This window comes from Silurus aristotelis (genome assembly GCF_946808225.1).
Source record: "Silurus aristotelis genome assembly, chromosome: 21".
Lineage (NCBI taxonomy): Eukaryota > Metazoa > Chordata > Actinopteri > Siluriformes > Siluridae > Silurus > Silurus aristotelis.
The window spans coordinates 14,327,529-14,342,911 of NC_139594.1; the positions used below are offsets into that span (position 1 = coordinate 14,327,529).

At 36.7% G+C, this 15,383-nt stretch overlaps 2 protein-coding genes across 2 annotated transcripts in view; one reads left to right on the plus strand and one right to left on the minus strand.

Moving 5' to 3' along the window:
- Window positions 1–1,011: 1,011 nt before the first annotated feature.
- Window positions 1,012–15,383, minus strand: part of LOC310716403 (antigen WC1.1-like) — a 149,595-nt gene continuing 135,223 nt past the window's right edge. The window contains exon 11 of the transcript XR_014530566.1: window positions 1,012–1,040. The gene's annotated coding sequence lies outside the window, so the exon portion shown is untranslated. The remainder of the gene's footprint in view (window positions 1,041–15,383) is intronic.
- On the plus strand, window positions 4,648–7,754 carry trhrb (thyrotropin-releasing hormone receptor b). Its single transcript, XM_083523247.1, is given in 3 exon segments — window positions 4,648–5,528; window positions 7,246–7,557; window positions 7,560–7,754. Coding segments are annotated over 3 exon segments (1,134 nt in total). The 5' UTR covers window positions 4,648–4,778; the 3' UTR covers window positions 7,632–7,754.

The following is a 15,383-nucleotide window of genomic DNA, read 5'->3' on the forward strand; positions in this document are numbered from 1 at the left end:
AACAGTGGCAGCTTGGTAGTGCTAGATATGAATTTTGTGACCCTTTGATTGAAGCCGAACAACTTATCCATTAAGCTACCACTTCCCTCCTTTTGTCAGCGAACCACCAGCCACGCCTCCCTCCGGCACTCAACACTCTCGCTTAACCTCTCCCTCCTACTAATCACCTACACCTGTCTGATTACCCACACCTGTCCTGCATTTACCAATCCCCTTTATATGGTCCCTATTTCCCTTCACTCACCGTCCGATCTACAGGTAACTACCATAGATCATTCCAGACTACCTACTGCTCTTTTCCCTGTGCTTCCGTGCGCCTGGTTATGCATCGCAGAAAGCACTCAGTTAAGTGTACCATTTGCTCCAGTCACCTCTCTTGCCTGTGTATGTTTAGACAAATAAAAGACATTGTTTTACTCCTGGTTTTTGACGCCTGGTCTATCCATGACACTTTTATAAAAAAGGCCTTCCAGTGGTTCTTTAAGGGTTCTTTGTATAGTTAATGCTTCATATATTCCTGAATTAGATCTAATAGATTTCTAATCATCAAAACACTCTGTTTTAGCATTCTACACCAAAAGCAAAACAAATCGAAAGTACTGCATGCATTAAAGTTCTAGAATAAACATTTTCAAATGCATCCGACTTTTCATTTTTTGGCTGTGATTTTAAAAGTTATCTGGATCGAAATTCTTGGCATCCTAAAACTTACTACCCCAGAGAGATACACCTAAGGTAAAGTGCCTGTCAAAAGTTTGGAAATACCTAGTGCAGGGGTCACCAACATGGTGCGTCGCCCGCAAGGACCACATGAGTAGCCCGTGGGCCTTGATCAGTGTCTTCACATAGATGAATATCATCATTTATTAATAATAACATATAATAAAAGGAAAATTGAGCAAATCAGTTTCAAAAAGGTTGGTGACCCTTGACCTAGTGTTTTATTATTTTTGAGAGACACATGAATGTTCCAAATGGATGTTGCAAATTATGTAATGCAAAGGTACAATATTTTTCTTTGACCAAACAAATATATAAATGTACAGATGATAAACATTATTTATCACACACAAAAAAAATCCTCCCTTGATTTACAATAACACGAATAACAGATTTACAGCATGAACAACAACTTTACATCTGGACAGTTCATTTCTCTTAAACATTCTTCTGAAATACTTTGCCATGCCTCTTGTAAAAATTGCCAACAGTTTTTTTTTTGCTTGTTGGATATTTCTTTCTGAACTTGTGATCCAGTTAATCTCAGAGAAGTTAAATAGGATGTAGGTGCAGTGACTGGGCAGGCTATTTAGTGATAGCTAACACTCCAGCCAACTGTTTGTTCTACAAATAACACTTATAGAGCTTACAATGGTTAATAAAAGGTCATTTGGATAGTTAAAGGTTTGGTTTTTAGCTTTCAAATGAGTTCGATGTCGACATGGACCCTTTAAATGTTCTTACAAAGAAATAAACTGAAACACTTTTAAACATTTTATGGATATACCTTAAAATATAGTGTAATTGCTACTGTATATTTATGACTTGGTTATTTAAAAATGTTGCTTGGTTATTACTAAAGTTATTTGTCAGCTTAAATATTAAAAAATTTATATTCATGGACATGTTTAATGCTTTATGTTTCCTTGCATAAGAAGTTGCTTTATGCATAAATCCTTGCAAAAAAGAAAATGGCAATTAGCCATTAAAAAACTAACAATGAATGAATGCTGCTAATACCCCCAGCTGAACTACACTATTGACTGTTAGAGAAGGAGCTCTTTGGCCAAAGCACCATTACACCATTAAAATCCCATTTAAAAATCTAGAGATTTGGTGCAAATGCAGCAATTACCAGGAGCTGTCTCTGTGCCATCAGCACAGGTGGTGAGGAGGAGAGCCTTTCTCACATCTACAGTGCTCCATGAACAGAATAACTACACTCTCCCTGAAGAGGATTATACTCCTGAAGCAGTTTTACATACAGTGAAAAAGATGCCAAATTTTGCAAAAGTATGTGGAAAAATATTTTACACAATTAAACAAATGTCACGATGCATTATGTAAGTTGTAAAAATAAACAAGCAATCAGGTTTGTTTCAAAACCATCTGGTTTGACCCTGATTTACCCTTCCTCTCTTTTGTGAAATTCATCCACTAAAAGTCAAAAACTCTTTTTTTTTTTAGTTCTTGTTAAAATCAAATTATTCTCCAAATACCACATTCTAAGAAAAAACCTCAAGGAGAACTTTTTTCCCAAAAACCTTTCAGGTCTTATGTAGATGTCTAATTATTAGAAAGCTAAAAATCCCTGAACCCTTGAGGAATGCATGTTTAATCAGACAGGATGAATTATTCAGTAAGAATAATACAAGCAACCGGGCATGCAGTTTCTAAAGTAAAGGATGTGAATATGGACTCACTGCTGCTTCATGGAAATTAGGATAAATAACAAATTGCTATTTTTTTTCTGTCAGGTTTATTAATATATAGTAAATACACCTAAATTTTGTTTGCCATTCAGCAATTTAATTATTATCCTATAAGATGGAGCACAGAGTCCAATAATTGGGAAGAGCATTTCTCTTATTTTAAGAACAAGCACAAATTTGGAACATAATACTCATGGTTATATAACTGGGTGTAGTAATTTAGAGTAATCCTCGTCTATCCCTGGTTTAAAATACAACAAAACAAGACCATATTTTATTGTCATCTTGATCAATAATTGTAAATCTTTACCAAAATCTGATCAGAAAATGTTGATGTTCTACCTATAACTATTATAAGGTTATATTATATATTATCTCCAGCTCCAATGGCTGCAAATAAAATCACTGTTTTAATTTTTTTTTGTCCAAAATATTTGGTAAAAAATGCCTGGGGTGCGGCGTAATAAGAAGGCTGGTGTGCAGTCAGCATTCCGAATCATTCCAAAGGTGTTCAATAAGGGTATGTCTATAACAGGCCATTCAAGATCTTCCACTCCAACCCACTCCACCTATATCTTCATGATATATATATATATCTTCAAAAAATGCTTTCTTTATCCAGATCTAGATCTGTATCTAAACTTTAGAAACATATTATTTTCTTTCTTTTCATAAAAGGTTATTCGAGAATTTAGTGGTTTGGTTTTTAGTTTCCAGTATGGGATGTACTTTTACCCTTTGTGGTAAGAAAATGTATCCTTAAATTGATCTACAAGTAACCTTTAAATGCCCCTACAAAGGGAAAAACTGATGCAATTATAACATTTTTAAAAACCAAGTACTTATTGATAAGGTAAAGATTTATGATGTGCTTAAAACTTGGGCTAGTAATCTTCAGTGCCAGTATGTTGCTACAATGAAAAGGGTGGAAATAGGGAATAACATGATAATCAGAGAGTCAACAATTACTACTACAGCCCCCAATAGCTAGGCTACTTTTACTGAATAACTTTTTTGTGAACATTTTGGGAAACAAGAATATTCATATGCACATATGATAATAACATAAGTATTATGCTGGTTATTACTATATAGACAACTGTCAATCACACCAATGTTTCTTTTCCTTAACATTAGTTGATCACAAATTCCTAGTCACACTGCAATATCTAGTAGAAATTCTTCAAAGCAGGAATGAAGTTTATTAGATTAGGTTGTTAAAAAAGCAAACAAAAGGGGATAATACATCTGGAATGTGATGTTCAAAAATGTACCTAATGTGCAAATGTCAGGTGTCCACATACATTTGGCTTTGTGGTGCAATTTAGGGAGGTGGGATGTGAATTTCTTGGTTAGTAGACTGTTTGCTGACTGTAGCCACTAATAAATTGGACAGGTTTTTTTGTGCACATGTCTCATTGTGCTGTTAGATAGATGCAAATCAGTAATCAATTTTGCACAATAAAGGAGGGATGAGTTCCCTGGTTATTAAAAATCTTTTTGGAAGATCTTCCAGGTTTCAGATAACATACATTATTATTATTATTATTATTATTATTATTATTATTATTATTATTATTATTATTATTATCATCATAATAATCATTGTTATTATTATTTTATTTTGTAATGGTTTATGACCAATATTAAAAATGTTATGCGTTTTATTTTTCAATTACTAAAAAAACTAAATCTAAACTGAGATCGTTAAAGTTAAATAGAGGTAAAAAGGAAAAGGAAGGAAGGAAGAAAAAAGAGAAGGAAAGACGCTCGATGCTTCAGGCAGCATATTGATTACTTTGGGTCCATTCCCAAGGATTGCTTTCATCGATTGCGCATAATTTGCTTCTGGGTGCAATAAGTTAAAAAAAAAAAAGTTTTATGACGCAAAGGAATTGACAGTGCACCGGAAGCTGCTCAAAGGAATCGAAATTAACTTCCTTAAAATATATATTAGTTGATTTGAATTACAGTGCGTCCTGGAACGTGCAGCGTTGCACATAAATGATCCAGTCTATGAGGAGACAAAATTCAGCAGTGCAAGTGCATGACCGCATGCGCGTGTGTGTGTGTGTGTGTGTGTGTGCGTGTGAGAGAGAAAGAGAGAGAGAGAGAGAGAGAGAGAGAGAGAGAGAGAGAGAGAGAGATCAGTTCTTCACTGCCTTCCTCTGATGAAACACGCACATGACCAAGAATCTCTTTGCTTTTAACTGGGACCTTTTTCACTTCAGCGTACAAGAAGAGAAAAGTTTTCTTCGCCTGAAATAAGTCTGAGCTGGACTTAGAAGTTGCATGTAAGATGATGTGAAGATAGTCCTAGTTTCATGTCTTTTTTTTGCGTAAGTAATGGAAAACTTCACTTTAACCAACCACACTTTGGGCCCCTGGATGGTCCACAGTTTAGAATACAAAGTATTTAGTGCTCTTTTGGTCTTCATCATATGCGTGTTGGGAATGATTGGGAACGTGATGGTGATCCTGGTGGTGCTTACTACGAAGCACATGCGCACACCGACGAACTGCTACCTGGTGAGTTTGGCCGTGGCGGATCTGACGGTGCTGACAGCCGCTGGCTTGCCGAGCGTCGCAGACAGTGCGTACGGCTCGTGGGTGTTCGGCCACGCGGGCTGTCTCGGCATCACCTACTTCCAGTACCTGGGCATCAATGCGTCTTCGTGCTCCATCACGGCGTTCACGGTGGAGAGGTACATCGCCATCTGCCACCCCATCAAGGCGCAGTCGCTGTGCACGTACGCGCGCGCCAAACGCATCATCCTGGCCGTGTGGCTTTTCACGTCGCTCTATTGCGTCATGTGGTTTTACCTGAGTGACACGCAGGAACTCGTGCGCGGCGACGTGACCGTCGTGACCTGCGCCTACAGAGTGTCCCGGGAACTTTACTTACCCATTTACTTCTTCGACTTCAGCGTGTTTTTTGTGCTGCCGCTCGCGCTCGCGACCGTCCTGTACGGACTGATCGCGAGGATCCTGTTCCTGAACGCTTTGCCGGAACAGAAGGTGAAGAACGGCCACTACGGCTCCGGGATCAAACACTCGGTCCAGTGCTCGAGCACCACGGCGGCCTCGCGCAGACAGGTGAGTCTCACACGCACGTGCATCAGGGAAATCACACGCACGTGCATCAGCCTTGCGAACTGAACAAAAACTAATCACAACTAAAGATGCATTTTCATAACACCATGCATTCAGACACGTAAAGAGTAATGACTTGTTCGAATTAATAAAAGAAAAATATGGAAGCACGTATACAACACGTGCAAGGTAATCTTGAAAATAAACATATCTTAAGAAATCATAGATGCAACCAGGTGGAATAGCAGTTGAACAATAACTTGCGTTTAAATGTAAACAAATATAAATGTATCATGCAAACAATGGCGTGAAAAAAGCGTCGTGGAAACAGCACGTGAAAATAAATGCAAAGCATGTAAAGCTCACGTGATTAGAAATGCACCATGTAACCTTCAGGTGATTATACATTCATCATGTAAACATCACGCGAATATCAATGCATCATTGAAACATGACGTGCAAATAAATTCATCATGGAAACAGGACGTAAACATCACATGAATGTAACTCATATTTATAAATCACATATGAGAATAAAGTACATGGCCTACATGTGGACATAAATCAATCATATTTGAATAACACAGGTAAAAAAAATACAGCATTTATTTATGTATACTGTATTATATACTGTATCATGTAAAGTGGAAGCATAAACATGAGCCTGAGGTAAATACACTTGGACAAAACGGTTAGGCCAAGGACTCTGAAATGTTCTGTTTTGTTCACTGGTTTGAGCTGAGGCTTTTCCTGTCAGAGACAAAATATTCCAGTCTTTCAAAGATCATTTGTTACATTAAAATCCATCTTTTATACACTGTAGAAACTTTTACAGATGACTTGAATATATGATTGAAAGACAAAGTGAATATATATGTTCATTCATTTAACAGACACCTGACCATAAGACTGGTATGTGCTTTATAAACATCGCTTTTCACGTTTAGTCCCTATTTGCTGAAATACAGTATTAAGCTCAACTCTTCTGGAAAGATGTTCCACTAGATTTTGGAGTGTGTTTGTGAAGATTTGTGCTCATTCAGCAACAAGGGTGTTAGTAAAGTCTGGTACTTATGTAGGGTAAGGAGGTCTTGGGTGTAGTCAGCATTTCAATTCATCCTAAAGATGTTGATCGGGCAACTGAAGATCTTCCACTCTAACCCATGTAAAGTATATCTTCATGGAGCTGTGGTATTGTCATGCTGGAACAGGTTTAGGTTTTCGAGTTCAAGTAAATGGTGGGGAATGTAATGCTGCCCCTTTTAAAGACATCCTATACAATTGCACACCTCCAACTTTGTGGTTACAGTTTGGGAAGACTCAGGTGTCCCAATACTTTTGTCCATATAGTGTATGCATGCATGAAGTATATAGTCTGTGATATGCAACATTGTAGGTTAATCACTGATAATTGTTGTATATGATAAAGAGTATTATAGAACAGGGTTTATAGTGGAGAATCATTTTTAATAGAATTCTGGTACAAAAAAAAGCACTGTTACAACATACAAAAATTAAAAACAAAAATTACAGCCTTTACAGATCTTTGGTATTGATCCATAGGCTATACACTCAGTTTACTCAATACAATCACATATAACAAAAGGTTCAAACTCTCTGTGTCGGAACAGATTCGAGAGGGTTTCTTTAGAATACAAAGCGGCTGTAACTTTCATTTGCAGGCTAAAATGCACTCATGTGATTTTCCCCCCTGTGCCAGGTGATAAAGATGTTGGCAGTGGTGGTGGTTCTGTTCGCAGTGCTCTGGATGCCTTACCGCACCCTTGTCGTGGTTAACTCCTTCCTCCATGAGGCTTACCTGGACCCCTGGTTCCTGCTTTTCTGCCGCACCTGCGTGTACCTAAACAGCGCCATCAATCCTGTTATCTACAACGCCATGTCACAGAAATTCCGCGCCTCATTTAAGAGGCTCTGCCGATGCAGTTCGAAGGCGCAGGCAAAGCAGACAGCCTACAGCGTGGCCCTGACCTACAGTACTGCTAAAGAAACATCCATGATCGAAAGCACAGACCACATTTTTCCACAGAGATCGATGATCTGACAGAAGTGCCAAATAATCTAAGAGAAGAGCTGACACCTAGTTAGAAGGTTCTGGAGCTGTGATATGTAATCAGGGATCTTTTACAAGCGACACTTACGTATAAAAGATGTATAGTACACTGATTATACACTCATATACACATGCTCATTCATGTAAATATGATGTTTAATAAGCTAAGCAAGTAGATAAGGAGATTCTTTTTTGCACATCACAGTTATAAAGTGTGGTTATGAGTCACTTTAATATTCTTGTGAGTCCAAACAAGCCTTTCTATTCTTCTTTAATCAGCATTTTTCCTCACAAACCCTGCTGCTAAGTGGATGTTTTGTGGTCTGTAGACTTCATAGAATGCTATCCTAAACAATCATCATACAACCTCTCTGTATTCTGATGTATGGACATAAAAATAATACTGAAGCTCTTGATATGTATCTGCATTGCAGCATGATACATGATTGGGTCACTGGAAAACCTCATGATTGTCCAGATGTACAGATGTTCCTAATTAATGGACTGTGAATGTATATTTGTATCACATCATATATACTGTCAATGCATGTTTACTGAACACATGAACCACTTAATATGAAAAATGTAAGTGAAACTGCATTTTTGGAAAATGATGACATTAATATGATGTGAAGAATCAGGACATGTTTTATGGTAAGCAACCGTGAGTAAAACAGCAGACCTGATGTACAAAAAGTTGCCAAAGGAGAATTAAAAGATTTCCCCAAACCACTGGGGTCTTGTACAGGGTTTAAAATAACATCAGGATGAGTTTTCATCTCAAATGATGAATATTGTACATTTTGTTTTTTGTTTTGGCTGGAGTAGTACCATCAAGGGTCCTTCATTAGTGCTTTAATGGTTTCTATTATATGCAAAAATGAATGCAGTATACGTTTGAGAAGATTTAAAAGTGCACATTATTCTATATTATTCCAAGTAACAGACACGCGAATTGTACAAAAGATGGAGCAGTTTAGTATGGTTTTTTTGAGAGGAAGTGTGTAGCACAAGGCTGCTGTCTGTATTAGTATATTTTTACTGTTCTAAGTATTTGTCTCTGTATTTGTATTCTGATTTAAACACAAAGTGGATGTTGCCTAAAACTGTATGGTGTTTGATTTAATTCATATGTTGCTTAATTTGTTTTTTGTATTTTATTTATTTTTCATGAAATATGAAACCTATCTTGATGCCATCAGAAACACTTCAATCATTATCTCATAGATTTTTCTCATAAACTGCCAGAAAACCCCAAACTTCTCTTCACATCATTATTGGTGTTTATACTTAAAAAAAAATGTTTCTACTTGCCCATGATACATTCTAACAAATTGATTCATTGTTAATAACCTCAAGCCTCATATGTGACAATTTACCAGTGGCTACATGAAAGTTAAACTTCTTAGCAGGATTCTACTGAGTACTGGGTCTCATTCAAATGCCTTGTGAAGTCCTCTGACAAGCTTTTTACAAGGAAAAAACATATATACATTGTGCATTTCATATTTGTATTTATTTAGAACACACTATCTGTTTTATTGGAACACTGTATTTGGTGGCATTTCTATCTGAGAGTGTAGAAACATTTACAATTAATTGTATTCCCATAATTCGCTTTTATGTATGCACCTATTCAGTATTCATTGTTCATAATACTGTTTATAGTGCTGTCTTGTTGTTTTGGAATAATGTGTGTGGTTTTATGATGTCTGCAGTGCTTCTACTTATCAACCTGCCCTGATAATAAAAATAATAATAATATATGCTAAATTATGCTAATAATTGTATAAGAACTCAGAAGAATCAGGAGACTGTACCAATAGTCTGCCCTTCAAATGAGGAGAAAATGTAAATGACACCCACACGCTATGATGAGGAAAAAGAAAAAAAAAAAAATTACATTTTTTGAACAAACTTGTGTATTTAGAAATGTTTTGTGTTTTGCCTTTTGCTGTTCATACTGAAAAAGTAAAAAAAATTTTAGAATCTATTGCATGTTGCTTTTATTTGGCTTTGTTAACATGTAAAATGATTATAATTATTGCTATCATGATATAATTACTGTGAATTATGCTTGTGTTTCTGTTGGGTTTTTTTTTGGTAGTATGACTGCACTACAAAAGTCTTGAATTCCCATACAAATAAATGAAGTATTTTATATGACAGGGAAGTGTGGGTTTTTAATGATAACCGTAAATTGGTTTATATTGACTGCCTGTCTACTTTATTCGTAACATCTGTCATTGAGAAAATCATGTGGCAGCTGTGCAATTTGTAATCATGCAGATGCAGGTCAAGAGCTTCAGGTAGTGTCTGCATTAAATCTAGAAAAGAGGGACATGAACAAAGCATCTGCATTGCACGGTGCCCCATGACTGGCTGATTGGAATGCATGGACTGTGAGGGTATATTCAGATAACATAAAATATACAGTTAGTACAGGTTTACTACAGTGCTTAATGACACCACAACCAGTTTAAAATAAAGAATTTTAGAGAAACTGCATCTTTGAAAAATGTTGACATTATTATGATGTGGATTATCAGGGCATGTTTTATGGTAAGCAATCATAAGTATGAACTCACCTCAAAATGGTGGACCTGAAGTATGAAAAGGTACCAAAGACTAAAAAAAAATGAATGCTCAAACCACTGAAATGTACCATTTTCAACAAATATAAGAGGAAATTTATTGATCTTTGTGAATTCATGGTATGGTTTATGGTAGAAAGTTGTACACGTTTAAATATTTCATTATACTGCTGATGTGGAATTTTCACCTCCAACAGTCTTTGTATTTTTTAAAAAGATGGTGTTAAAACCAACAAAACAATAAGCAATTTGCACTTTTGTGAACACCTTGTGTGGTCTTTGGTTATACGGGTTTGGTATGGATTCTAAGGTGCTTTTTCAACCTCAATGTCTGTAAAGAGTAATTATTTGAGTTTAAGTATCTTTACTGTCTGCTCAAACCAGTCTTTGGACATTCTTTGACAATCTCATCTACAAGGAAGTAAAAAAACTGAACCCACCTACTGTTGTTTTTCTAATTATTCTGTGTAAAGTCTAGAGAGTGTAAAAATCCCAGAACAGAATGATCCGAAATAGTCATCTGACACCAACAATCATGTCAATTAAATATTTTTCTATTCTATTCGTGTTTACTGCACTACTGGCTTGGATAATTGGAGCAATTAAATGTTGTGCAAGTGTTTCTATTCAAATGGTCAGTGAGTGAAAAGTCTTACAATTTCCAAAAAAAAAAAAAAACAGATACTATAATTTAAAGGCATTATTATATATTTGACAAATAATGAGTGCAGAGATTCAATTCAATTATATTTCAATGATAAAGCGGTCCATAAGATTGTCCTGCAGCTACAACAGCTATAGAAATTCTTGCAGATTTATCGTGAAATCATCTCGCACTATAATTATGACCTGCTCTCTGCTCTCCTCTCCGGTTTAAAAATGACCTTTTTCTTTACTCTCATCTCACCGCAATCTTTCACTTATATTAAATTTTCGCCTGACTGGTGGGTCACAGTAGACTAAAAATAAGATTGTGCATGCCAGGATAATACCATCATTATACACGTGATTAATAGGAAGCATTAAGCATTGAACAACTACACAGAAGGGATAATGACGATGATGAATGGGTTTGTGGCAGTGACAATAAATGTTTGCAGAGAATATTTTACAAAATATATGGACAAGATTTATTGGGACACCTCACATTTCAGCCATTCGTGGTTATTCCATAAATTGTAAGCAACAAAATTGGAGGCACACAATGGCAGAGGATGAGTTGACCTTTGGGACGAAATGGAATGCTGACTACACCCAATGTCTCCCCACTTCACCTTCATCAGTACCTGAATTTTCTAACACTCTTGTGAGTAAAGAGTGGAGGTTATTATAAGAGCAAATGGGGAATGGTTTGCTCAAAAAGCCCATATGAATCTTATGCTAGGTTGTCCACAAACTTTTGTCCTTGTTGTGTATGTTGTACATAGATTAAGATATTTCTTTTCAATTCCATTCGATCAAAATGTACATCAGACGACATAGCTGCATTTAAATCTGTGAGAGTTTGTCATTTAAATTACATTTCCTCCTGGTGGGAAATGGAGGGTAAAGAAGCCTGTTGTTCAGGATAATCAGCTTCATGGTGGTGCATTCAGATTCAGGTTTATTATTTAAAATTCCAAACACCTGATATTTATAGGAAAATATAACAAATTAGCTTCAATTCAGGTTTTATCTGATTAATTAGATACAAAATATAAACCAAACTTTTGCAAATACAGACTTATTATTCAGTAATCATTTTTGGCACATGTTATCCAGTCACAGTGATACAATATTTACTTATAATACTACAATCATTCATTATTGAATCATTTTTATCAATGGATGAAATAGACAAAGTTTACCAATACTGTTCCCTGCTGAAAGCTTTGCTTTAGTAGCTGTTCTGTGGGGTCGGACCAGACAGATTTGCATTCATTTCCTATATACATCAATAAACTTAGGGCACCCATGACCTTTTGAGCAGTTAACTGGTTGTCCTTTCTTTGACCTTTTTTGGTAGGTACTAATCAATGCACCACCATTTTGAAGATGCCCTGACCCCCTCATTCATTCGTATTTTATATATATATATATATATATATATATATATATATATATATATATATATATATATATATATATATATATATATATATATAAAGGTGGTAGCTTAGTGGTATTGGTGTTTGGATCTGGAGGTCATGAGTGCATTTCTCAGCCACACCAACCTGCCACTCAAAGCACCCTGAGCAAGGTCGTCAATCCCCCAGTTTTATGAATGAAATACATTTTAGTCTCTCTGTATAAGGGTGTCTGTCATATATACAGTGAGGAAAATAAGTATTTGAACACCCTGCTATTTTGCAAGTTCTCCCACTTAGAAATCATGGAGGGGTCTGAAATTGTCATCGTAGGTGCATGTCCACTGTGAGAGACATAATCTAAAAAAAAAAAAAATCCAGAAATCACAATGTATCATTTTTTAACTATTTATTTGTATGATACAGCTGCAAATAAGTATTTGAACACCTGAGAAAGTCAATGTTGATATTTGGTACAGTAGCCTTTGTTTGCAATTACAGAGGTCAAATGTTTCCTGTAGTTTTTCACCAGGTTTGCACACACTGCAGGAGGGATTTTGGCCAACTCCTCCACACAGATCTTCTCTAGATCAGTCAGGTTTCTGGCCTGTCGCTGAGAAACACGGAGTTTGAGCTCCCTCCAAAGATTCTCTATTGGGTTTAGGTCTGGAGACTGGCTAGGCCATGCCAGAACCTTGATATGCTTCTTACAGAGCCACTCCTTGGTTACCCTGGCTGTGTGCTTCGGGTCATTGTCATGTTGGAAGACCCAGCCTCGACCCATCTTCAATGCTCTAACTGAGGAAAGGAGGTTGTTCCCCAAAATCTCGCAATACATGGGACCGGGGCCATGTATTGCAAGATTTTGGGAAACAACCTCCTTAATACAGTGCAGTCGCCTTGTCCCATGTGCAGAAAAACACCCCCAAAGCATGATGCTACCACCCCCATGCTTCACAGTAGGGATGGTGTTCTTGGGATGGTACTCATCATTCTTCTTCCTCCAAACACGTTTAGTGGAATTATGACCCAAAAGTTCTATTTTGGTCTCATCTGACCACATGACTTTATCCTCATGAAGACTCCTTTGGATCATCCAAATGGTCATTGGCAAACTTAAGACGTGCCTGGACATGTGCTGGTTTAAGCAGGGGAACCTTCCGTGCCATGCATGATTTCAAACCATGATGTCTTAGTGTATTACCAAGAGTAACCTCGGAAACGGTGGTCCCAGTTCTTTTCAGGTCATTGACCAGCTCCTCCCGTGTAGTTCTGGGCTGATTTCTCACCTTCCTTAGGATCATTGAGACCCCACGAGGTGAGATCTTGCATGGAGCCCCAGTCCGAGGGAGATTGACAGTTATGTTTAGCTTCTTCCATTTTCTAATGATTGCTCCAACAGTGGACGTGTTTTCACCAAGCTGCTTGGCAATTTCCCCATAGCCCTTTCCAGCCTTGTGGAGGTGATATATGATGAGCATATATGAGCATTGCATTCCACATTTATTAGTAATTTGCTCATATAATTCTTTCCACTCTTCTGGAAAGATGTTCCACTAGATTTTGTAGTGTGCTTATTGATATTTGTGTTCAACAGCCGGAAGGGTATAATGAAAGGCTGGTACTGATGTAGATGAGGTAAGGATACCTGGGGTGCAGTCAACATTCACATTCATCCCAAAGGTGTTCAGGAGGGATGAGATCAAAGGTCTATAGAAGGTCCCTCAAGATCTTCCTCTCCAAAGCATGTAAATCATATCTTCAAGGAGCTCACTTTGTGCACAGGGGCATTACCATTCTGGAACGGGTTTGGGTTTTGTATGTGTGTATATACATATACACACATACATTTACATTACATTAAATACATAAAATTTTCATTTGCAGACTCCCTTGTCCAGAGCCATGTACAAAAGTGTTATGAGTCTCTATCAATAAATAAATCTACACTAGTTAACAAACTTAAGACAAATCAGCCTACTTATTTATTTATTTATTTATTTATTTATTTATTTATTTATTTATTTATTATTATTTTTTTTTTTTAACAAACAAACTTGGAAAGTGTTAGTTTTAATGTTTCAGGAAGAGGTAGGTCTTCACCTGTCACTGTTCAGACATCTAAGGGAAGTTCATTCCACTACCTTGGTGCCAGAACAGAGAAGAGCCTTAAAGTATACTTACCTCTGACCCTGAGAGAAGGTGGTACAATCATACATACACACACACACACACACACACACACACACACACACACACACACACACACACACACACACACACACACACACACTGTTCTGCATCTTTACTCTTTTTTTTTTTTTTTTTAAGTATATGTACATTCACTGCCATTTGTAAAACATACAAGTTTTTGGCATTGAAAAAACTGATAAAGAACATTCAGACACTAACATGTAAGAAACAGAGTGACTTGGCCATCTGGGCTCAGAGCTATAAACAAGTACTTTGCTTTCACTGCTGTAGCAGACTAAGCTTCCGAACATAAAAGAAGAAACTGAATATGTGTCAACTAATGAAACTAATGATATAATTAAAAGAGTAATTAAGTGCTAAACAAAATATGACAAGGATTAAGGAGGGGTTGTATAATCACCAGAGAGGGATCATTCATTTTCCAGTCCATTGAGATTGAAAGAAAATAGCAGAGTAATGAATGAGTGAGAACAAGGCAAAGGTGGAAAATAATGAAGTACAAATACTTTGTTAATGTACTTAAGTAGATTTTTCTGGTATCAGTACTTTACTTCGCTATTTTTTATTTTTTAACTTTTTACTTTCACTCATTACATTTTTACACAAATATCTGTACTTTCTACTTCTTACATTTTCAAAACAGACTCGTTACGTTAGTTTCAATCTATTTGGTGAAATGTCATTATTTTTTCTTCTCATTGCGCATTATTTTCCCATCAACATTTTTCCTGTCGCTGCGCAGCTTTTTCAATCTACCACTGGTGTATTATTTCCTGGCTCTCACACAGCACAGACATAGGCTAGTTTACGAAGCTAACAATGATCAAGACAGAAGGCAACAAAAAGTATGACGTTAATGTGAATGAGACAGAGGGAGTCAGCGATGTGAACATGACTGAGAACAGAGACATTC